Source organism: Nasonia vitripennis, chromosome 2 (genome assembly GCF_009193385.2).
Source record: "Nasonia vitripennis strain AsymCx chromosome 2, Nvit_psr_1.1, whole genome shotgun sequence".
In the NCBI taxonomy this organism is placed as follows: Eukaryota; Metazoa; Arthropoda; class Insecta; order Hymenoptera; family Pteromalidae; genus Nasonia; species Nasonia vitripennis.
In genome coordinates this window covers 7,487,249-7,509,192 of record NC_045758.1, presented here as the reverse complement: position 1 = coordinate 7,509,192, position 21,944 = coordinate 7,487,249, and the positions used below count along the sequence as shown (strand labels likewise).

At 41.7% G+C, this 21,944-nt stretch overlaps 3 protein-coding genes and 1 long non-coding RNA gene across 17 annotated transcripts in view; 2 read left to right on the top strand and 2 right to left on the bottom strand.

The window, feature by feature from the left end:
- Positions 1-7,325, top strand: part of LOC100118416 (trafficking kinesin-binding protein milt) — a 43,309-nt gene extending 35,984 nt beyond the window's left edge. For 6 of the 13 annotated variants that reach the window (XM_008216195.4, XM_032596606.1, XM_032596607.1 and 3 more), the window contains 6 exons: positions 2,127-2,203; positions 2,289-2,667; positions 2,742-3,168; positions 3,273-3,545; positions 3,618-3,964; positions 4,040-5,787. In XM_008216195.4, the coding sequence (XP_008214417.1) occupies positions 2,127-2,203; positions 2,289-2,667; positions 2,742-3,168; positions 3,273-3,545; positions 3,618-3,964; positions 4,040-5,169 (2,633 nt within the window). In that variant the 3' untranslated portion in view covers positions 5,170-5,787. Of the gene's footprint in view, positions 1-1,731; positions 1,752-2,126; positions 2,204-2,288; positions 2,668-2,741; positions 3,169-3,272; positions 3,546-3,617; positions 3,965-4,039 lie in introns of those variants that run through there. The other 7 variants (XM_032596609.1, XM_032596605.1, XM_031922970.2 and 4 more) reach the window with 3 other exon arrangements.
- On the bottom strand, positions 7,323-8,853 carry LOC100117008 (peptidoglycan recognition protein). 2 transcript variants are annotated; one of them, XM_001601820.6, is made up of 4 exons: positions 8,580-8,853; positions 8,287-8,488; positions 7,885-8,003; positions 7,323-7,605 (listed from the first exon to the last, which is right to left on the bottom strand). In XM_001601820.6, the coding sequence occupies exons 1-4, from the start codon at positions 8,656-8,658 to the stop codon at positions 7,382-7,384; spliced, it is 624 nt and encodes a 207-aa protein (XP_001601870.1). In that variant the 5' UTR covers positions 8,659-8,853; the 3' UTR covers positions 7,323-7,381. The 2 variants fall into 2 exon arrangements, with proteins under 2 accessions (XP_001601870.1, XP_031778837.1); XM_031922977.2 differs by having other exon boundaries at positions 8,287-8,500; positions 8,580-8,847.
- Positions 8,854-9,430: 577 nt separating this feature from the next.
- On the top strand, positions 9,431-20,316 carry LOC100118454 (eIF-2-alpha kinase activator GCN1). The gene is made up of 17 exons (XM_016981758.3): positions 9,431-9,589; positions 9,678-9,780; positions 10,096-10,291; positions 10,481-13,119; positions 13,197-13,643; positions 13,727-14,331; positions 14,425-14,908; positions 14,982-15,451; positions 15,540-16,018; positions 16,099-16,635; positions 16,705-17,341; positions 17,410-17,754; positions 17,832-18,025; positions 18,122-18,333; positions 18,406-18,659; positions 18,748-18,969; positions 19,062-20,316. Exons 1-17 carry the CDS (start codon positions 9,575-9,577, stop codon positions 19,188-19,190), a joined length of 7,968 nt encoding a protein of 2,655 aa, XP_016837247.1. The 5' UTR covers positions 9,431-9,574; the 3' UTR covers positions 19,191-20,316.
- LOC116416122 lies at positions 20,071-21,026 on the bottom strand. Its single transcript, XR_004226643.2, has 2 exons — positions 20,486-21,026; positions 20,071-20,408 (listed from the first exon to the last, which is right to left on the bottom strand). It is a non-coding gene; the product is annotated as an uncharacterized LOC116416122 (long non-coding RNA).
- Between the last annotated feature and the right edge of the window lie 918 nt (positions 21,027-21,944).

Genomic DNA, 21,944 nt, shown 5'->3' with positions numbered 1-21,944 from the left:
TAGATCTTGAATTTACGGAACGAAAGTTACGAAATTCATAACAACGAGTAATTGATCCTGCTCCAGATCGAGTGTACTATCTCTATTATAGGATCAGAGAGTATGATGAACTTTAGAAACTTTGCTGCATCTAGTAATGTCTATATACTATAAAAGTCGAAGTTATACGAAGCTACCCATTTACATTCAGAAAACCCTTCTTTATTTATGTTTTAACGTTACTTAAGTACGATACTTTGTATTATTTATGTTTGTAAGAATGCAAAGCTTAATTCACTCTCTTTATGTTTTTCTGGAATTATTATTATCTGGTGCGCAAAGAATTCAAGACATCGATAATGTCATTTCTTCCGAAGATTACATTCAAATTGATTTATTACTTTGCACAAAAATACAAGTATATCTTTCTTACTTTTAATTGTATTGAATGCTTATATAATACAAGGAAATAACACCTCACGGAACAAATTCAATCCATACAATGCTATATTCGATTCGCTTCAATGACACAAAAAGGAATCGAATAAAAACGCAACACGTAGCAATGTTACATTCTAGAAACTGCACTGCATTGCAAATAATACGTTTTCGAGCTAGGAAGATAGGAGAAAGGGTAAAAAACGCGAGCGTGTATAGAAAACGAGATCATCCCAGGCGTGAGTCACACGCGCGTATACCCACATCGGCATCACGAGACGAGACTTTTCATTGCCGAGGTCGTCTCTCTCATCTCGCACCAATAGCACACACGCTCTCTTTCACTTCTCTTTCTCCGTGGAATCGCCCGGAAAAGTCGAAGTTAACGAGACGTGCTCTCCGGGGAATTCTTTCCACTCTCATTAACCGCTTTTTTGCCAGAGGCGATCTCACCTGTATGTTAATCTCGCGACTTCTTCGACGACGGGGCTATATCTGGAAAGACGTTGAAGGAGTGAGAGAGAGATAGATGGCTTTGTCTGTGTTTGGCGTTAAGAGAGGCGAGATTGAACTGGTTTTTCATTCACTCGACGGACAGGAAAGGAATGCACAGTTTGGAATTCTCTTTGGCGCTGGTATTCGTAGAGTACAGGCTGTGATGATTTTTAAAAGCGGTACACCAGTTATGAGAGAATTATTGCAAGCTTGCTCGATGGAGTGAAAAGGTCGACCGTTAAATGACATTATAAACTCGGTGAACTGTAAAAATGGCTGTACTCACCCCTCGAGCTACAATTGAAAAACGGAGGCGTTATTTTTTGTCTCCATTGAACAACGCCTTTTCTGTATTAAAACGCAGGATTGCACACAATACACAAGCGAAGAGTATGCCTATACCCTGACAATTCATCTCCTCTCTCTCTCTCTCTCTCTCTCCCTCTCTCGTTACAAAAATAAGCCAACGAACGCACAAAGAGAGCAGAAGCGCAACGCCTCGTGCGAGAATAACCGAGTGAAAGAAAGCAGCTGCGCACCGCTGCAAAGGAACAGAAAAAGTCGCATGAAGCTGCGTTAGTAATTTAAAAATAGGCGCACACGAATCGATTGTCTCTTGCCTACTTGCCGCCGCCGCAAATGCACACACTCCTTCATACAGCTCTGAACTTAACCTCCATCGTGGTAGTTGCAGAAGTAGTCAGTGCAGCAGTCGTGTGATAACGAGCAGTCGACGTGCGAAGAAGGTGTCAAGGAGCGGCTTATCGCTGCCGCGAGCCAGGGAGCAGCTTCTGGCTGTGTGTCTTTGGCTTCAGAGTTTCTATGTATACAATAGTTGTGTACGTGCTTTTTTCGCACATTGTTGAATGAGTGCGCTGATATTGAGTGATGATATGCTTGCTTATGTAAAAGAGAAATGTATACTCGAGTCTATTTGTCTTCGAGGATAGCAGCTTTTTCGCACAGGATTTCAAATATATCTAGATGATTTTTTCTCACCCGCCGTTTGCAATTGTATCGTCTCGTAAAGCTGTTGTCTGTTGCTCATATATAATAACCAAGCTTATATAAGGACGTTTTCACTTTTCACACTCCGATATATAAACACAAATTCAAAATCAATACTTTCGAGCTTGCAGCTACATTAGAATACGATTAGTTAGTTACGATAATCTTAAATCATACTACAATGTGGACCTTTTCTTTTGTTACAGTTCTATGCAGCGACCGGGTGAGCCAAATGACCAAGACTTATAATGATATCGAAGCAGTGACAAGGCTTCTGGAGGAGGTAATAAAAATAGAATCGAAGACTATGATATCGGTTAATTTGTTTTATACGATAACAATTAACCGCTCGATTGTGCTTGTTACAGAAAGAGAAAGATTTGGAATTGACGGCGCGCATCGGCAAGGAGCTCCTCTCACACAACCAGAAGCTTGAGTCAACGGTACAGGAGCTCGAAAATGAGTTGAAGACAGCGAACGAGAAGATCACCCAGCTGACGTACGAGGTTGGCAAGAAGACCGAGCTCATCCAGGTGCTGACCAACGATGTCGAGGAGTCGGGCGGCTCGGAGGCCGGTACGCCAACCGGCTTCCGGGGCATCAACCTCGACGTCATGCAGCGCAAGATAAGCACTCTCGAGGACGAGAACAAGCAGCTCAGGACCGAGTTCTCCAAACTCGTGCACGAGGCCGACGACTGCGAGGAACAGGAGGCTCGGCTCGTCAAGGATATCGCCAACCAACTGGGTAAGTTCATCCCTCAATATTTTACTTATGCTACTGTTGACATTAGTGTGCTGACGATTTGAAAATTTTTACAGCAAACGCCAACATGGAGGTGGACGGTATAGCGGAGGAGTTGGACAGGCAGAAGGAGGAGAACAGGCTGCAGCATGAGCAGATCATCAACTTGACGGCGAAGCTCTCCGAGACGGAACTAAGGTTAGCACAGTTGATGGCCGAGCACGACGAGGTCAACACCAACCTCACCATCACGAGGGAGAACCAGAACGCTCTGGCCGATGAGCTGGCCAAGTTCAAGGATCGCTACGCCGAGGTCGTGAGCATGCTATCGGAGACACAGGAACAGCTGAGGAACCAGCGCAAACGGTCTATGCCCGTGGCTCGCGGTGGCGCGCTGTTCCCGTCCCTCATGGCGGCGCCTCAGCCGGACAGCATCGCACTGGAATTGGAGTCGTCGCTCTACTCCGAGTCGAGTTTGGATTCTGGCATTAGCGCCGATAGGATGTAAGTTTGTTTTCTATACTGTATAGTTTGCACAACTTTGGTAGAACCGTAGTTTGCACCGGCTGTAGAAAGTCGCGGCAAGCAGCTACAACTTTTTGAGATAGAAAAATTGTCACTTTCAGACCAACGTACAAGAAGGTGTTCGAAACGGTCAAGAGCGCCTCTCGGGCATCAGCAAACACTACCACTGATGGTCATCAGTTCCCGCGGCTGGGTTCCATGACCACATCGACTTTATCAAGCAGTTCCTTTGGACCACGAATGAGTTCCACCATGCAGGGACGAGGCAGGCACGTCGGTTCGACCTTCCCAAGCCTCGACTCTACAGGTCACAGTGATAGCGAGGGTTCTCTTCTCACAGATTCGGAAGATTATCCGTATGTATTTGAGAGTGAATTTCGAATCAGTCTGTCGGGATTGGTTGCCAATGGCGTTTTGATGATTCGCAGTGGCCCACAACAGACGGGCGTCCCAGGTGCGCCTGGTGCTGCAGATCTCGAGGCGGCGCTGCGTAGGCTGACTCCCGCAGAAGTGATAGCTCGTCGAGCTTGCCTTAGTTCTGGTGCTGGTTATAGCTATGATTACGACGGAGGTATGCAGTCACCGCCGAACTTCGTGCCGTTTGGTTGCCGCACGCCTGACAGCATCATGTCCACGGGTAGCAGCGGCAATTTGAGCGGTTTCAGCGGTAACAGCTCTGCGAGCTGGCGTTTACCCGAGAAGCTGCAGATAGTCAAGCCAATGGAGGGCTCGCAGACCCTTCACCATTGGTCACAACTCGCCACACCGACATTAGGTAAGCAATACTTTTACTGGGAACTTTAGTATATATTCAGTTTTTAGATCAAGTCTAACGAGTGTAAATTTGCAGGTGGTTTATTAGAAGACCGGCCGGGTGTAAAGACCCGTGGAGGTCGAGGTCTCGAAGATCTCGGTTTGGAAACGTTCACGCTCACCGACGTTGAAGAGGACGAGGAATACCTCAACCCGGGCAAGCTCTTCCAGGACACGGGCTCTGTCTATACATATACCAACAGCACAGTCATGCACCCGGACGACCACACGAACCTCACCTCGAGTGTCGTTTCCAGCCGAGTCGCCAGCCAGCCCAACAGCGGTATGAACTCGGGCATCAACACTCCGCGCATGCTGAGTCGTCGTAACTCCACGTCTACGTTCTCTACGACCCTTGGACTCGCTAAGATGCTTAACGAACGCGGCATCAAGGCAGTTACGCCTTCCTGTGTCTCAACACCCAACGCAGAGAAAAACTTTACGCCTACGACGACGCCTTGCAACAGTCCCGATGGTAGTCCCGTACACTCGAGATCAGCTTCTCCGACGCCTTCGTCTTCCTCGATGCCGTTTGGTTTGTTTGCGACCGGGGCCGAGCTTCTTAAGCGAACTTTTACCGGCGAATCACCTCAACAAACGCCACAACAGACACCGACGAATAGAAAGAGCAGGCGCGAAAACTTCAAACAGAGCAAGAAACAGCAAGGCGGCGGAAGGCTAGTTGAAAGGCTAGAACGTATTGGCTTTGATAGCATTATGGCTTCGGGCACAGGTATGCCGCAATTGGCTCTTCAAGGTGCTCTATACTCACGCCGTGAGAGTCCGATGGCGCAACTTACATTTTTGAAAGGTTCGATGTCATCTGAGAAGCTGGGTTCTGAGGCAAGCTCTTCCACTTCGAGCTGCGGTGCTTCGTCTATCAGTGATGACTCACGTTGCGGAGTCTCCTTTGCCACCGGCAGAGATGAAAGATCTAAGACGGAAAACGACATTGAAAATTTCGCCTCAACTAGGAGAGCATCGGCGAGGCAAAGGCGTAGCGGCGGTGCAAGAGCCACGAGGCCGGATCTTGGTCAAGTGAGACCACCTTCTGGTGTTACAGGCTCATCATCTACAGTGCCCGTTACAAAGGAATCTTCGGCGGCACAAACGGCGCTTGGTACTATTAGTTCGCTCCTGTTTGGTCGTAAGGGCGGTTTATTATAAGAAGTTATTAAGGGCAATAGTTAAGCTTTTACAGTCTGATGCTAAACGAATCGAAGATTTTTCGTTGATTTGGCTTCAGATTTTAGAGGGTTAATCGATGATACCTTGGTTCTGATATTCAAAGTAATAGTTATTTCTGAAAACGATCAAACGAAGTACGGTGGTAAATTTTAAATATACATTGTTAATACATATAAATAAATGCGATTGACAAGTTTTTATTTATATTAATCTGTTAATATATTTAAAAACGTAATGAGTAAGTAACAATTCATAAGTTTTTACCGATTAGGTATTATGAAAAGTGCATCGTTTTCAACGTGATTTGTTATCTAACCAGGGTCATTATCGTTGCTCTTGACTCACTTTGAACTTCTAGCAGTCTGATAGGTTTACATTTAAATAAGTATGCAAAAAAATAAAAAATGCCCTTCGTTATATTCCTCCTTTTGACGCAAATATGTCGGAGACATACTGAGGGGGATTATTACTTTCGGATTTTAAAGAGCAATTTTTGTTTGCTATATGGATATGAAAGAGTTAAGAATTATAGACTGTGTAACTTTTTCTTTTCGACGCGAGCAATAGTATATTAAAGTACTATGAGATTATATTATTGCAATTACAGTATGAAAGAGCATTTTATTTGTCTGTTAAAGTGAGGCAATAAGAACGAACCGTTAATTGATATTTAAAGTTCCCACAAATGTGTGATTTTTAATAGTTTAAAAAGTATTTTTTTAATTATTTTCGCGATAAAAATTACGTTTTGTAGGAAATTTTAAATATTCTTCTAAAGTCTGCTTTTATGACAAATAATCAGTCGTGCTAAATTTTATTACTTGTGGATGCAAAACTAATGCGTAAACGATGATTAATTTCAACACTTTTTTAAAAACGCTACAATTACTTTTCATATCCATCAAAAAAAGCAATTCAAATAATGATTATTAATTTTCCTTTCTTGTAAACTAATTTGCTTAGAAAAAATGAAAAAAAAAATAATAGCACTCGTTACTAGTTAATATTATAGTTTGGTCAAAATAATATTATAAATGAAAATACAAAAGCGAAAAATAAGACAAAAGTATCCATACCCGATTTGTTACCCATATGCTAACAAATAAAAGTCAAAAGAGCTGTATTGAAAGGTGTTATCACCTTTGGCGGAGGCCTTTTATAATTGTAAGATTGATGAGATTATTTAATTGAAGAAAAGTTCACGAGTGTAGAAGCGAGCATTTTATGAATTTACTAATGGTGCATTAACGATTGTAGAAAAAATGAGAGAGAGAAAAGAGATCCAAGTATTTTCGAGGTGATGATATCGCTGTAGCGCGATTCATTTTGTATGTACAGGCATTGCGATACACGGTATGAATCCTTTAGACTTTTGTGTTTGTACATAGAAAGCCTTTATGTAGTCATATGACACGAAGCTGAATATACACATTTATTTATTTATGCGTCGACGAGACATTATTATTTACAAAGAGGAATACAGATTATCAAACGCGGGATACAGAACGTGAAAATAAAATTCAAAAATATGGAGTTTATTACTCCGCGCATTATCGATGAACCTTAACCATTTAATGTATATCAAATTAAGAGCACAAAGTAACCAGAAACTTAATCGTGTTGATGCGTGAGCAAAATTAATTAGCGAGGCTTTTCGAATCACAAATTTAGTGCCAATTTCTTTTAATTCCAGTCAGCAAAAGGCGTTAACTTAATTAATATATTTCATTTTCATCTTGTATTTATGTAATCGTTTTTATCGTTAAATCGGTGAAATTTGTCACGTCGCCATTTCGTATATGCGTTTTCACTGCGTCACGGCTATTGCCGGTCTTCGGATTATGAAGACCAAGCACTTAGCACCATTTGTCTGGAGAAGACGCGAAAATTTGTAAATAATTTTAGAAAAAAGAAAAAATACGTCGAGCTAAGACACACACGCCGTTGGTTCTGTGGACAGGGCCATTTATCGTGTCGTTTATGTTGCTTGTTTTTGAAGCTGCTGACACACTATACGAAGACATGTTCTGTCCCATGTTATGATGTATCATAGACAATTGTTTAGATCAATGCAGTCTTGTATATAAGTACAATAGAAGTATGGTATAAAATAAATTAAGTTGATGAAACAATTATTTTTACAAGTCTTTTATTTGCCTTTTCATGTATAAAAGAAAAATGATTAACTTCTTCATTTAGCAATCGCAGTCCATTCAGGCCACGTCTGTACGCGGGCGTAGAGCTGATCACCAGGACTCAACGTACTCGTCACTTGGCGTGCACCGATGACCTTTACGTTCTGCCGAAGATATCCTTGACTTTTACCGCACTCGATGAGGTCACGAGCTGCTATCAAACTTGCCTCCGTTGGTATTTTTTCTATGTTGATTTCCACAGTTGAATTTCGATACGAGTCTTATGAAGAAAACAGATAAAATAAATTTATTTGATTCGAAATGAAAAAATCCGATTGCTTGGGAATAACTGTATGAGTCATATTCCAGTGAAAAGTACAAGTTCCTTGAAAGTTGCATTGGATAAAAAATGCCTGCTATCAAATTACAAAAAACTTTTCCTTGTTGTGACGACACAATAAACAATATCACTTTTAAAATTACCAAATCAATGCTACACGTTGTAATTGAAAAAATAAAATACTATTACAGTCATCTTCAGGTAGAAATTTTTACTCACGTTGATAATTGCCGATAAAGGCAATGGAGATGGATTTTTTATTATAGCCGTAAGTGTGGGCACCTTCCATTGACCATCCGGTTCCTTCGTATACATTGCCGTCACCGCCGATCATAAATCTACGAAATTGAGATTGCTTTGATAGGTATAACGCGCAATGTTTTTGACTAATACGAAGATTGGATAATTATAATCAATTATCTTCTTATAATTACGTTCACCACTAGTCAACAATGACGGGAGTATTCAGATTCATCATCTATCATCTACATAATTAATTATCTCCAAAGATGAATAAATAAGGTAATAAAAAAATGCTACAGCATTTAGTTTTTAAGATTTTCGGAATGAATAAGTTGACCCGCATAAAGTTGTGCAAAATTGTGTTTATCATTAACTTACGAATGGCCGATATCAAACCATTTGAGGTCGTTCATGTGATATTTTTGTATGTTTTTCACTATATCCGCACAGCTACTGAAGCTGTTGCATTCCGGAGTAGCAGTATGATGAATGATAACATAGAGTAACGGTGTTACTAAATAATTTACTTCTTTCCATCGTTTTGCACCCCATTGCGATCTTTCGATAATATTTGGACAATCTGTAAAAGATACTATATATTATACTTTTTTGTACTTACTAAAAAATCGATTTTTATATCCATGTGAAAAATGCAAGCAAATACTACTTACCAGCATTTGAAAAATTAAACAACGAAAAGCACAAAGCAGCCACTAAATAAATTTTCGACGATGCCCACATCAACGTCATTATCGTGATTAATAAATTCAACGATAATCAAAAAAATACTGTCGCGACGCTCTGAAAAATACTTCCACACCGAATAAACTGGCACTATGGAAAAGACGCAACAGGATAAACTGAGCCTTTCCGTACACTGTTTGTCCAATAAAACGGAAAGAAGAAAAATCTGCTCATCCCATCGCTTCTTCTTCGAATAATTTAACCGTGAATCCATTGCCATCTTGCGGCAAATATGATAATCAATTCGAAGGAAATATCATATTGTTGCGGTAAAATAACATTTCTTCAATGTTTATTAGAATTTTCTATCGTCCTTAAATTATCCGAGACAAAAAATGATTATAAACTATGCTTTACTGTATATCGATTGTTGCAAATGCGGCTATGATCGTCATTTGTTTCGATCAGTCGATGGATTCACCATGTGATGTTAAGTATAACTTCTTATTAGACAAAAAACGCATCATTGAACGCGAAAATAAAAAAAAATAACAAAAAACAAGCATTTTCCAGAACACCCAAAATTTTTTTCGAAAATCTTCCCGCTGGAAGCAAGTGTCGCGTGAAGCGCCATCTGGTAGCGACGGAAGGTGCGCCCCCCCTCGCCCGCGACCCACTGCTTTCGCCTACTCGCGCACACACACACACACACACACACACACACACACACACACACACATATATATATATATATATATATATATATATATATATATATATATATATATATATATATATATATATATCATATGTCCCGGCGGGGGAAAAGCTCCGGTCGCCGCCGCAGCAGCTTCAGCTACACGTGTATATTATTGTGTGTGCGTGTGTCTGCCGCGAGCAGGCCGGAGAGATAGATACCTACACTATTCCGACTACACGGCGGTGTCCCCCCAGTTAGTTCTCTCCCGGTTCTTTTCGGAATATGGCGGATGCCGAGGTGAGTCTGTCACGTGGAGCCCGTTTAATTCGCTTTACCTCGTGAATTAGCGAGTCTGCCGACTAAAGCCGGTGACTTTTTGTTACAGCTGACGAAGGCCTTGAAGGATCTACCAAACCGCATTCAAACTGCCAGCAGGAACGAGCGCCGCGAGATCTTCCAGAATGTCGTCGACGTCTTGTCAAATCCTGGTAGGTATTTGTGCAGCCCAACTTTCTCGCTTTTATTATCTTCCTTGCTTATCAATACCGGAGCAGGCTAACATTATCGAGTATTCGAGTATTCACGCGACTCCATTTGTCTTGCTCAACTTATGGGATTGATATGAGTTTTGCAACGGAGCACGTTGTTGCTCTCCGCCGCGCCGAGCGAAAGTCCGAGCAACAATTCGCTCGTCGCTCACACCGCTTTTCTGCATCCGAAACATATTTTATGCTTTTCCGGTGAAAGTAGTTGGTCAGTTTGTAATGTCGACTGTACTGATGGCTTCTGATCTTGCGTTGCAGGCATCAATGAAAAGATTGTGGGAGGAATATGCAAGAGTGTGCCCATCACTCTGCATCGATACAATGACACCGCTTCTCAGTCCTACGTAACAAATTTGATCGTGGCCCTGATCAAGCAACATCCTCAGGCCACACTAAAGAACTTGACAAGTGTTATTGCGGAGCAAGCTGTTTGGCACAAAAGTTTGATACCTACGTGAGTAAAAGTGCTTTTTTATACTAATTGGCATATTTTTCTGGAATGTGCAATGGATGTAAATATTGATGGTTTTCTTGTCTTGGGTACATCTGGTTGGTAGTTATTTATAGCATGAAACCATTGCTTTACATTTGAGAAGTTGAATGTAGAAGATTCCGATGCTTATTTCATTTTGTACTTTTATAGATACAATACTGCTGCATCAGCATACACAGTTTTAAGATGGAGTTCTTTGATTTTCCTTCATGGAGCTAAAGAGCTCGATAATTTGGATAACTCAGATTTATCAAAATTGATAGAAGCACAAGCCGTACTCAGCGCTGCTGCATTGGCTGCTAGAGATAAAAAACTCACAAAAAAGGTTGAATTACTCTTTTCTCATCAATGGAAAACTGTTAAAAATAATATTGAAGAGAAATATGTGGATGTCTTGATTGCTGCGGAACCAAATGAAGGGGTTGTTGCGCTTGCTGGTTTACTCACAACTTATCTTATTGCATCGGATAAGGCTGATCTCATAGAGAAGCTGAAGACCAGTATTTTAAGTACTTTTATGAAAGTGTGTGTTAGCTGCAAGAAAAAGCCAGATCTTTATATTATAGATGCCGCTGCACCGTTTTTGAAGAGGATTTCTCATGATGATTTCAAAAATCAGTTGTTGCCTGCTTTACAGAAGGCGATGTTGAGAAATCCAGAAATTATTATCGAGACTGTAGGTCACATTTTGACCAGCCTCAGTCTTGATTTGAGTCGCTACACTGATGATATCAGTAAAGGATTGTTTGCAAATTTACATTCTAAGGCTGATCTTGTTAGAGATGAAGCTGCTGATGCTTGTAAAAGGCTATCCTTACAATGCTCTGACAGTTCTGCAGTTGAAGGTTTACTAAAGGCCATATTTGCTGTGTTCCATGGTTCAGAGGGAAAGTTGACGGTGGCCACTCACAAGATCTCAGTTTTACAAGGTGCTGGTAATTTAAGTTTTAATGCTGTTAGTGGAAGTAGTGTACAGAAATTAGCAGAGGTTGCTTGTGGCTACTTCATTGAAGTCTTAAAGACAGAAATTCATGAGAAGACACTGGGCCATGCATTGGAAATGATGTCACTGTGGTGTGAAAAGTTTGCCAATGAAGCACCCAAAAATGTAATCGATGCTTTCAAACAGGGAATGGCTTCCAAAAACTCAACCCCTGCAGTGCGAACTGCTTACATAAGATTACTTTTCTCCATACCACCTCAGCCAATATCCAGTTATACAGGAACCATTGTTCCTATCCTGATTCAGGCAATTACAAGGGCAACACAACAAAGTGCACAACCTCTTGTGGTGACAGAGGGTCTCTATGCTGCTTATTTACTCTTGAAATTAATTATAACTGGTCAAGTAGAGAATGATAAGCAAGGTGTTCTTTGGTCGGCAGTAGATGATCAAGTCTTCTTTACCGAGAAATTCCTATCAACGTGTAATGACGACACAACCCATCACTTGATGCTATTTTGCGAGAAGCTCATTGCCGAATTCACGGATAAACTCAATGAAAAAGCTTTGAGTGGGGTACACAGAGCAATCATTGTCTGTGTGACAACTCCCAGATATGCTACTAGAAGCAAATGCTGTACTATACTGAAAAAAATTCTGACAGCTATCAGTACTTATGAGCCCGTGCAATCTCTTTTTGTGGAGTTCAACAAGTTCCTAGAATCTGTCAAATTCAAAGTAGAGAGTGACAAGGAGAACGCAAAGGAAGATGCCAACTCTGAGAAAGTTATCTGTGGAATTTCTTTGGCTGATGGACTCTCAGCTATCTGTTCCGGCAGTTTCCTCTATGAACAGCACTCCTACAACCTACTGCGAGATGCGTTGATTCCGGCCCACCATCCGGTGATCTATAAGGCAGTGCCAAACCTTTGGCTGAGTATCGCAAAACAGTTCTGCGATAACCCGGCTAACTTCTTGCGTAAATTTGGTAGCGAGATCAAGAAACTCTTCGTGCAGAATTACAAGCCTACAACGAGCTACGAAAACGCTCTACAACAAGTCACTTCGTTGGCTCCGGATGTTATCCTTCCAACGCTAGTGGCTCACGTCACAGCCAAACTTGACGATCCTGAGATTACCAAAGTTACCAAGGATGAGTACTTCACGTATCTAACTCCCGAGGGAGAGTTATACGACAAAAGTGTGCTGCCAGGTAACGACGAGAATGATATACTTAACGCGATGAATATGAAGAGGGAGAGCAAGGTTTACTCGTTCAAGGAACAGCAAGAAGAGTTGCAGCTGAGGCGAGAACTGTACGAGAAACGTAAGAAGGAGGGCAAGATCAAGGAGCCAAAGTTGACACCTAAACAAGAGGAGGCCATTAAGGCCCAGTACAATAAGGAGAATACAATCAGGAACAGGCTGATCGAGATGAATACGAACATCAACAACGTTGTGTCTATGGTCAACGCAGCAGCGGAAGGAAACGGTTTCCATCTGTCGTTCTACTTTAAAGATCTGCTGCCATCGATTTTGAGGAATCTAGCTTCACCGCTTGCGGCACCGACGATGGCTGAACTTTTTGTCGGTCTTTCAAAAGCAGTTCTTATATCCAATGATCCAACTCTCGATCAACTGATCGCTCACGTCACACTGAGGCAACATCAACCGCAGTGCGATTTGGACCCTGCGTGGGAGGAAGAAGAGCTTTCAAAGGCTATCAAGCGTACGCTAAACCTCATTCATACTTTGACGGTGAAAAAGAAGCAGCTGTTCTGCGCGCCTGCTTTCTGTTATGTTTTCCACTTTATCAAGAAGACTCTTCTGACCTGCAAAGATGATGGTATATTTTTTACATAAATTATTAAATACTCATTTGCTTAATTTAATTTTAACAAAGAACTTATTTTTACACATCAGGTATGATTACCCAAGGTCTTCAGATAATGCAGGATCACGCAAAACAGCGCGGTGATTCAACAAATCCCGAAGATGCGCGCCATCCGCGTCTCCTACCTCGCAAGCAGATGTTCGACTTGCTTATCGAGCTAATGAGCACTACTACGGGTCGTGTCCAGACTCACTCAGTAGCTACTCTTCTGGACGTTGCACAGTCAGGCAGTGGTACCGAGGGCGCGGCTCTGGCTAGTTCTGAAGAAATCGATTCACTTACCGGTGCTCTACAGAATCCTTTGACTGCGGTCAGAGATGCTGCTCTCAGAGGTTTGATGGTCATTAAAAATGCTTTTCCAAGTGAAAAAGAAGATCCGGTGCAGCTGCTCAACTTAACGAGGAGAATCTGGGTGGCCAAATTTGATGTTAACGATGAAAATAAAGAGCTCGCTAACGAGCTCTGGTCTAGTGCAGGTATAACGCTTATTAAAAATTATTTTGCTTACTTTTTTTATTGTGAAAGTGGAAGAGATTGAAAACTATAATTTTTTATACAGGTTTGACAGCTGATCCGAACATTCTTTGCGATGAGCTTATCCAAGATATCGCTCATCCTGTTGAATCTGTCCAACAAGCCGCTGCTTGTGCTCTCGCTGAATTGCTTTCTCAAGATCCCGAACTCATGTCTGGTATCCTTGACCGTTTACTACACCTTTACCAAACTAAACTTGCCATGATTCCACCCAAGCTGAATGACTTTGGTCGCATCATTGAGCAACCTATTGACACCTGGGGTCCGCGGCGAGGTGTTGCCCTGGCTCTGGCCCAGTTTGCACCACTTCTCACTCCAGAGACCATTCAGACTTTGATTCAGTTCTTCGTGTCTACTGGTCTGGGTGATCGCAACCAAACAGTGAGAACGGAAATGTTTACCGCTGCAGTTGCTGCTGTTGATTTACATGGAAAGGATAATATCACGTCGCTGCTGCCCGTCTTCGAAGAGTTCATGGACAAAGCGCCTAAAAGCGGAAGTTTTGATTGTATTAAGCAGAGTGTGGTTATTCTTATGGGTTCATTGGCTAGGCATTTAGACAAGGATGATCCTAGAATTAAGCCCATTGTCACGAGATTGATCGCAGCTTTGTCAACGCCATCACAACAGGTACATTGACAAATTAATTAATAGACAGCTAAAAGAATTTGACTGTTACGTAATAATATTATGTATTAATTTATTTTGCAATCATTTTAATAGGTTCAAGAAGCGGTAGCAAACTGCCTGCCACATCTCGTACCGTCCATCAAAGAAGACGCACCCAAGATTGTCGAAAAGCTCATGCATCAACTTCTTAACTCTGACAAATACGGAGAGCGTAAGGGTGCCGCATATGGTCTTGCTGGTCTTATCAAGGGTATGGGTATACTTGCCCTGAAACAGCTGGACATCATGACTACTTTGACCAATGCTATTCAAGACAAGAAAAACTACCGACACAGAGAAGGTGCACTTTTCGCATTTGAGATGCTCTGCACTATGCTCGGCAGATTATTCGAGCCTTATATCGTTCACGTACTTCCGCATCTCTTGCTCTGTTTCGGCGATTCCAGTCAATATGTCAGAGCAGCAACGGACGATACGGCAAGGGTTGTGATGAGTAAATTGTCAGCTCACGGTGTCAAACTTGTGCTGCCTAGTTTGTTAGCTGCTTTAGAGGAGGATTCTTGGAGAACTAAGACAGGTTTATATTTCTTTCTATACGATCCAATGATATAACATTTAAAAAACATTAATTTGAAACAATTCACACATAGGATCTGTTGAGCTTCTTGGTGCTATGGCTTATTGTGCGCCAAAACAACTATCCAGTTGCTTGCCCAGTATCGTGCCGAAACTTATTGAAGTTCTCAGTGATTCGCACACTAAAGTACAGGAAGCAGGTGCCGAGGCTTTGAAAGTTATTGGCAGTGTCATTCGTAATCCTGAAATTCAAGCTATTGTCCCTGTACTGCTGAAAGCTCTGCAAGATCCATCAAAGAAAACAGCTATGTGTCTGCAAACTCTTCTGGACACACAATTTGTGCATTTCATTGATGCACCTTCACTTGCTCTTATTATGCCCGTTGTTCAGCGAGCCTTTATGGATAGGTCAACGGAGACTAGAAAGATGGCAGCTCAAATTATCGGTAATATGTACTCACTAACTGATCAAAAGGATCTTACACCATATTTGCCAACCATTATTCCGGGATTAAAGACCAGTTTACTCGATCCTGTGCCAGAGGTAACAAGAAATTATGCAATTCTAGTTGATTTGAAAGTTTAAAAATGCATAATTAATCATCATTATTTATTAACTTATTCTTATTTAGGTACGTAGCGTGTCTGCTCGGGCTCTTGGCGCAATGGTTCGCGGAATGGGTGAATCAAGCTTCGAGGACTTGCTGCCATGGCTCATGATGACCCTCACTTCAGAAACCAGCAGCGTAGATCGTTCTGGTGCTGCTCAGGGTCTGTCAGAGGTTGTGCGCGGTCTTGGTGTTGAGAAACTGCACAAGCTTATGCCTGAAATCATTAGTACAGCCGAGCGCACAGATATCGCACCACATGTCAAGGATGGTTACATCATGATGTTCATTTACATGCCAAGTGCTTTCACTTCCGAGTTTACACCTTACATTGGTCAGATAATCAACCCTATCTTAAAGGCTTTGGCCGACGAAAATGAGTACGTTAGAGAAACTGCGCTTAGGGCTGGCCAAAGAATTGTCACTTTGTATGCAGACTCAGCGATTATGTTATTGCTTCCGGAATTAGAGAGAGGTCTGTTTGATGACAACTGGCGGATCAGGTAAAGCTTCTAAATACTTTTTTTTAAGAATTCTAATTTATTTAGAAAATAATTTTAACTAAATATATTATCATTTTTAGATATTCATCAGTACAACTGCTGGGTGACCTATTATATAGGATTTCTGGTGTGTCTGGTAAAATGTCCACCGAGACTGCAAGTGAAGATGACAACTTTGGTACTGAACAGTCTCATTACGCCATCATCAAGGCTCTCGGTGCTGAAAGGCGAAACCGTGTGCTTGCCGGTCTGTACATGGGCAGATCTGACGTTGCGCTTATGGTACGCCAGGCGGCATTGCACGTTTGGAAGGTCGTCGTGACAAACACACCTCGCACCCTTAGAGAAATCTTACCTACTCTGTTCAGTCTACTTCTGGGTTGTTTGGCTAGCACAAGTTTCGACAAGAGACAAGTGGCTGCACGCACCTTGGGTGATCTTGTCCGCAAACTTGGCGAAAGAGTATTGCCTGAAATTATTCCTATACTGGAAAGAGGTTTGCAGAGCGAACAGGCTGATCAGAGACAAGGTGTATGTATCGGTCTGTCCGAAATCATGGCTAGTACTAGCAGGGATATGGTGTTGTCCTTTGTTAACAGCTTAGTTCCTACTGTCAGGTAAATAATATTATTTTTAAGTTGATAAATTGCATAGTTGTGACCGAGCTTATATAATGATCATTTCAGGAAGGCACTTTGCGACCCGCTACCAGAAGTACGTCAAGCTGCAGCCAAGACCTTTGACAGTTTGCATTCAACCGTTGGCGTACGTGCACTGGATGATATACTCCCAGCTATGTTGACCCAGTTGAATTCCCCGGACCAGGCTGAAGCTGAGAATACATTAGACGGCCTTCGTCAAGTTATGGCTATCAAATCACGAGTCGTCCTCCCATATCTGGTTCCTCAACTCACTAGTCCTCCAGTCAACACCAAAGCTTTGTCTATCCTGGCGAGTGTGGCTGGTGAAGCTCTCACAAGATTCCTCCATAAAATTTTACCTGCCCTACTCACGGCCCTCTCGACCGCTCAGGGTACACCTGATGAGATGCAAGAACTAGAGTATTGTCAGACCGTGGTTTTGTCTATTACTGACGAAACCGGAGTCAGAACAGTTATGGATCAGCTGATGGAGGCAACAAGGTCCGAAGATCCCAGCAGGAGGAGAAGTGCTGCCACATTATTGTGCGCTTTCTGCAGGGATACCAGGGCAGATTATAGTCAATATGTGCCACAACTTTTGCGAGGCCTCATTCATCTATTCACGGATGACGATAAGGATGTACTACAGATGAGCTGGGAAGCTTTGACTGCTGTAACTAAGGTAACAATCTCTCCGTGAAAATGAAATGTCAATGCGATAAAGTACTAACTATAATTTCATTTCAATAGACTCTTGGATCGGATCAGCAAATTGCCCACGTTCAAGACATTCGTCAAGCTGTTCGATTTGCCGTCTCTGACCTTAAAGGGCAAGAACTTCTGCCAGGTTTTTGCCTACCAAAAGGAATTACGCCAATCCTACCCATCTTCCGTGAGGCCATTCTCAACGGTATGCCAGAAGCCAAGGAGCACGCTGCTCAAGGACTTGGCGAGGTGATACGTCTTACGAGTGCATCGGCATTGCAGCCTAGTGTTGTTCATATTACCGGACCCCTGATTCGTATTCTTGGTGATCGTTTTAACTGGAGTGTAAAAGCCGCCGTTCTCGAAACTTTGGCTATTCTACTCGGCAAAGTAAGTTAAAAACAAGAAAAAAAAAGAATCAATTTCATGAATCTATGAATTTTATTAACATTGAGTTTTTCGATTAGGTGGGTGTGATGTTGAAGCAGTTCTTACCGCAACTTCAAACCACATTCTTGAAGGCCCTAAATGACAGCAATAGACAAGTTAGGCTTAAGGCTGCTTATGCTCTAAGTAATCTTATTGTCATTCATACTCGCGCCGACCCTCTTTTCGCTGAATTACACACCGGAGTAAAGAATGCCGATGACCCAGCAATTAGGTAAATAATACATTTGGAGAAATATAATATTTATACTTGTTGTTATACTTGTATTTATGAGCAGTATTTTTACGGCTATGAATTTATTTTTACCAGAGAAACGATGTTGCATGCACTTCGAGGTGTCATAACGCCAGCTGGCGACAAAATGTCAGAACAAATGAGGAAACAAGTATTCGTTACTTTGAGCGGAATGCTTGGTCATCAAGAAGATATTACGAGAAACTCAGTAGCTGGTTGTTATGGAGCGCTCATTAAATATTTGAGCCCCGAGCAACTGAATACAGCTTACAATGATCATCTTTTAAGTACGTTTCATATAATTGACATATTTTAATATCACTTGATTAGAGCTCATTTACAATATTTGTCTCTTACAGATAGCAACGTCAACGAAGATTGGATGTTAAGGCATGGTCGATCGGCAGCGTTATTCGTTGCGTTGAAAGAAGCCCCTGGCGTTGTTTACAATGGCAAGGAAAAAGAGCGCGTTTGCAAAGTCATACTATCATACTTGGCAGCTGACAGGACCCAAATAGCCATGAATGGTGTACGAGCTTGTGGATATCTGTTCCAGTATCTAATGAACAACAAAGAACCAGTACCTCAAGTTATTCTTACGCCTTTCGTACGGGTAAGAACACAAACATGAAAATATATATTTACTTATTTGTTTTCGTACTTTAAAGTAATTTTAAATAATAATTCTTCTTGCTTTTCAGTCTATGAATAATAACAGCAATGACGTCAAACAATTACTTGCTAGAGTATGCACTCACCTTGCAAGAAATGTCAATCCTGAAAACATGTCACCAGATCTATTAAAGTCGTTGCTGCCAATGCTGGTCAATGGAACGAAAGAAAAGAATGGTTACGTAAAGGCGAATAGTGAATTAGCCCTTATTGCTGTTTTACGTTTAAGAGTAGGCGATGAAGAACACCAGGTGATTATCGCTTAATGCAAATTTAAATTAAATTGACTGGCACCTGAAAAATCTTGAAGCTATATAACAAATATACTACAATTTTATTACAGCGATGCATGTCCTTGCTGGATGTTGGTGCCAGAGAATCCCTGTCTGACGTAGTTAGTAAAGTGTTGCGCAAAGTCATCTCCCAGCCTGAGGGCAAGATGGAGGAATTGGACGATACGTTGCTCACGTGAGAGACGCTGCATTATCCAGACTTAATTGTTCACAACTTTCGTTGCTACTTTAGTCGAGTAGTCTTCTGCAAATTTCATCGTTGGAAGTATCGCTCACGTTCATCACACGACGACGACAAAGACAAGGACCACGGTAGTGACTGCGACGACAATATTAAGATTTTTATAGTAAAAAGAATTCTTAGATACATTACCAAACGACCTCTGATTAAAACGCTAACACCGTCAATAAGATAAGACTATTGTCACGGTCTCATTTTTAAAATTATATAAAGACTGCGATTTTTTTAACTAAAGGTCACATTCATTGAAGAACGAGAAAACAATCAAAGCGTCGACGATTAAACGTACGCAATGTACACAAAATCATTAAGTGTAATAATCAACAATGCAATCTAGTCGGTGAACACAGGTCTTGCCTCTGAGAGCAACTTTAGCAACGTTCAATGAAGAGTAATCGGCTAAAGTTTTTAAACGTTGTTTCCTGATTGTGCATTTTTTGGAATATATAATAATAGGCGGATTACGAGTTATTAAAAAACCATAAAGTAACGCTAATAATAATCATGATTATCGATGTCGACGAGAATAATAAACCGATGTTTTTACTCACAAAAAATGGGAGCGATGCAGGATTTTCTATGACTCGTACAGAGAGAAATGTCCTGTTTACGTTCGTTGTATAGTCATTGACTTACTCATGAGTGAACGTACAGTATGGTGTGTAAATTTGCGTCGTTTCTATTGAGCTATTGGATTTTTTATTTTCTTAGGCGGCGTTTGCACGGATCATGAAATATGAGAGGTGAAACTAACTTATGTATGTGATGTCACTCTATATATTTTCTACTTTCAGTTTATTGCATTTTTTCACCTACGATTGTATATACTTGTTCTCATATAATGTACTTCATTTAAGGCTCACTGATGAAAGGTCAATACGCTATACAACGAATATATTTAAAAAAAATGAATAAGGAAATTCGTGAAACGTACGAAATTTATTGTGGGGTGTCGCTATTATCGCGACTAAAGGTATTTCAAATAACTTTTACGAGATTCAACTGTTAATTTCTGTACTTTGTTTTATGCTATTAAAACCATAGCTACACGTACTACTTACAAACCGTTTATTTTATTTTTACAATATCTATACCACTGTTTGGTTCTTTGGCTTCTTAACATTCGATTTTTATTTTTAATGCATGATCTTAATATCTGAAAATAGTGGAAATAGCGAGGTAAAAGAGCAATTGCAATTGATGATCTTAATCATTGAAAATGAAAAGTCTTACCCACTGAGCTAAGGGAGGAACTGCAGCAACGATGGTATGTCGGCTAGTTGCCGCGTGAGCTTGCAGAGTTTTTTAAATGTTCGAAACCCCGCGCTATGAGCGTTACTCAAACATGAGTTTCGAATGCTTATGGATTGCAGTTCATAGATGGAGGAGTCATCGAATTTTGTATAACACTCTACAATTCTGTATGAAGTGCATCTTATTTCAAAAATCTGTAATCGAAGAATCAAAAATTGTACTTGCAATAAGCTAATAATATCTTGATAACAAAAAAAAAATAATAATACTCATCGTGAATAAGGGTTGATAAATTGCGTTCGAAGACCTTCGGGATCACTGGTATAATGCAAACGAGATTATAAAGCTCTGCGAGCTTAGTAAGTTGAAAACGCTTTTTTCGGAAAGTAGAAAGGATTAAATCTTACATTTAAAAACTCATCAGTCCTTGCATTTACACATTGTAAATAATTAATTTCTACGCCGAATCCTCTGGCCGGTATATGCAAACTCCCACAACGCGGAAACGTCAGAAGCAACGTAAAATTTAATCTTATAAAAGCAAATAGCGCACGTGTTACCCCCGAGCGGCGGACGTTGATCGAGCAAAGATTTTCATGCAGATAGTAGCGCCGTTATACCATCAACGCAGCACTCCGGAGCAAAGAGAAAAAAAATTAATAAAAACATGTAAAAACGTGCCCCGATAATGTTTCGCCAGCGTTGAATGGATAAAAAATATCCCTAAGCTCCGAGCATACATAAACGCGGGCGAATGGAAAAATCTCCTCTCCCAACTGAAGCACGTACAGCTCGCGAAGAGGGAGAGCTGGAGAGAGAGTGAGACACACTGCGATAAGGTTGATATCCGCTCGTGTCATAATCGAGCGATCGAATCGCATCTCCGCTGCTGCGTCGAGCTGATGTTCTCTTATCTATATAATGTATATCCCTGAAGGAGCTGACGCCGAAAGTGGGCCACGCCACACGTGCGGGGGCGAGATTTCGCGAGCCTCCCCCGGATTCACAGACACACGCGCGCGCGCGCGCGTAGCCGCAGGCTTCTGAAAGGGTTGCCGCGCATACACAGATATGCATAAGCACACACGTGTACAGAGGCTCGGCTTACACTTCGCGCTCGCGCGCGAGCGCGCTTTGGGTGACATCGGTTTGGTGAGGCGGAGAAGTAAATGGCCAGAGAGAGAGAGAGAGAGAGAGAGAGAGAGAGAGAGAGAGGAGCTGTCTGCTTGGCTGCGTGCCACCGCGGCAAATACTGCGAGATGTTCAAGTCGAGGACAGAGATTTATGGTGCTCTGCTAGGCTGCTGCTGCTGTTGGCGCTGCGGAGGAACGAACGCGAAACTGCCGCCGTCGCTGTACTCTGATATGGCATGTGTCCATGGGAAAACAGGGAAAAGTGCAGGTCTAGGTTCAGGTGGACTTGCTCGAATACACAAAGA

Bases quoted from the DNA above. Each gene is read 5' to 3' on its own strand.
- LOC100117008 (XM_031922977.2), bottom strand. From the start codon at position 8,658: ATGACGTTGATGTGGGCATCGTCGAAAATTTATTTAGTGGCTGCTTTG. The intron at 8,501-8,579 runs GTAAGTAGTATT...TATAATATATAG, and splicing joins GTTTAATTTTTCAAATGCTG to TATCTTTTACAGATTGTCCA. The intron at 7,606-7,884 runs GTGAGTAAAAAT...TTTCTTCATAAG, and splicing joins CTTTATCGGCAATTATCAAC to ACTCGTATCGAAATTCAACT.
- LOC100118454 (XM_016981758.3), top strand. The intron at 15,452-15,539 runs GTAACAAGAAAT...ATTCTTATTTAG, and splicing joins TACTCGATCCTGTGCCAGAG to GTACGTAGCGTGTCTGCTCG. The intron at 17,342-17,409 runs GTAACAATCTCT...TCATTTCAATAG, and splicing joins CTTTGACTGCTGTAACTAAG to ACTCTTGGATCGGATCAGCA.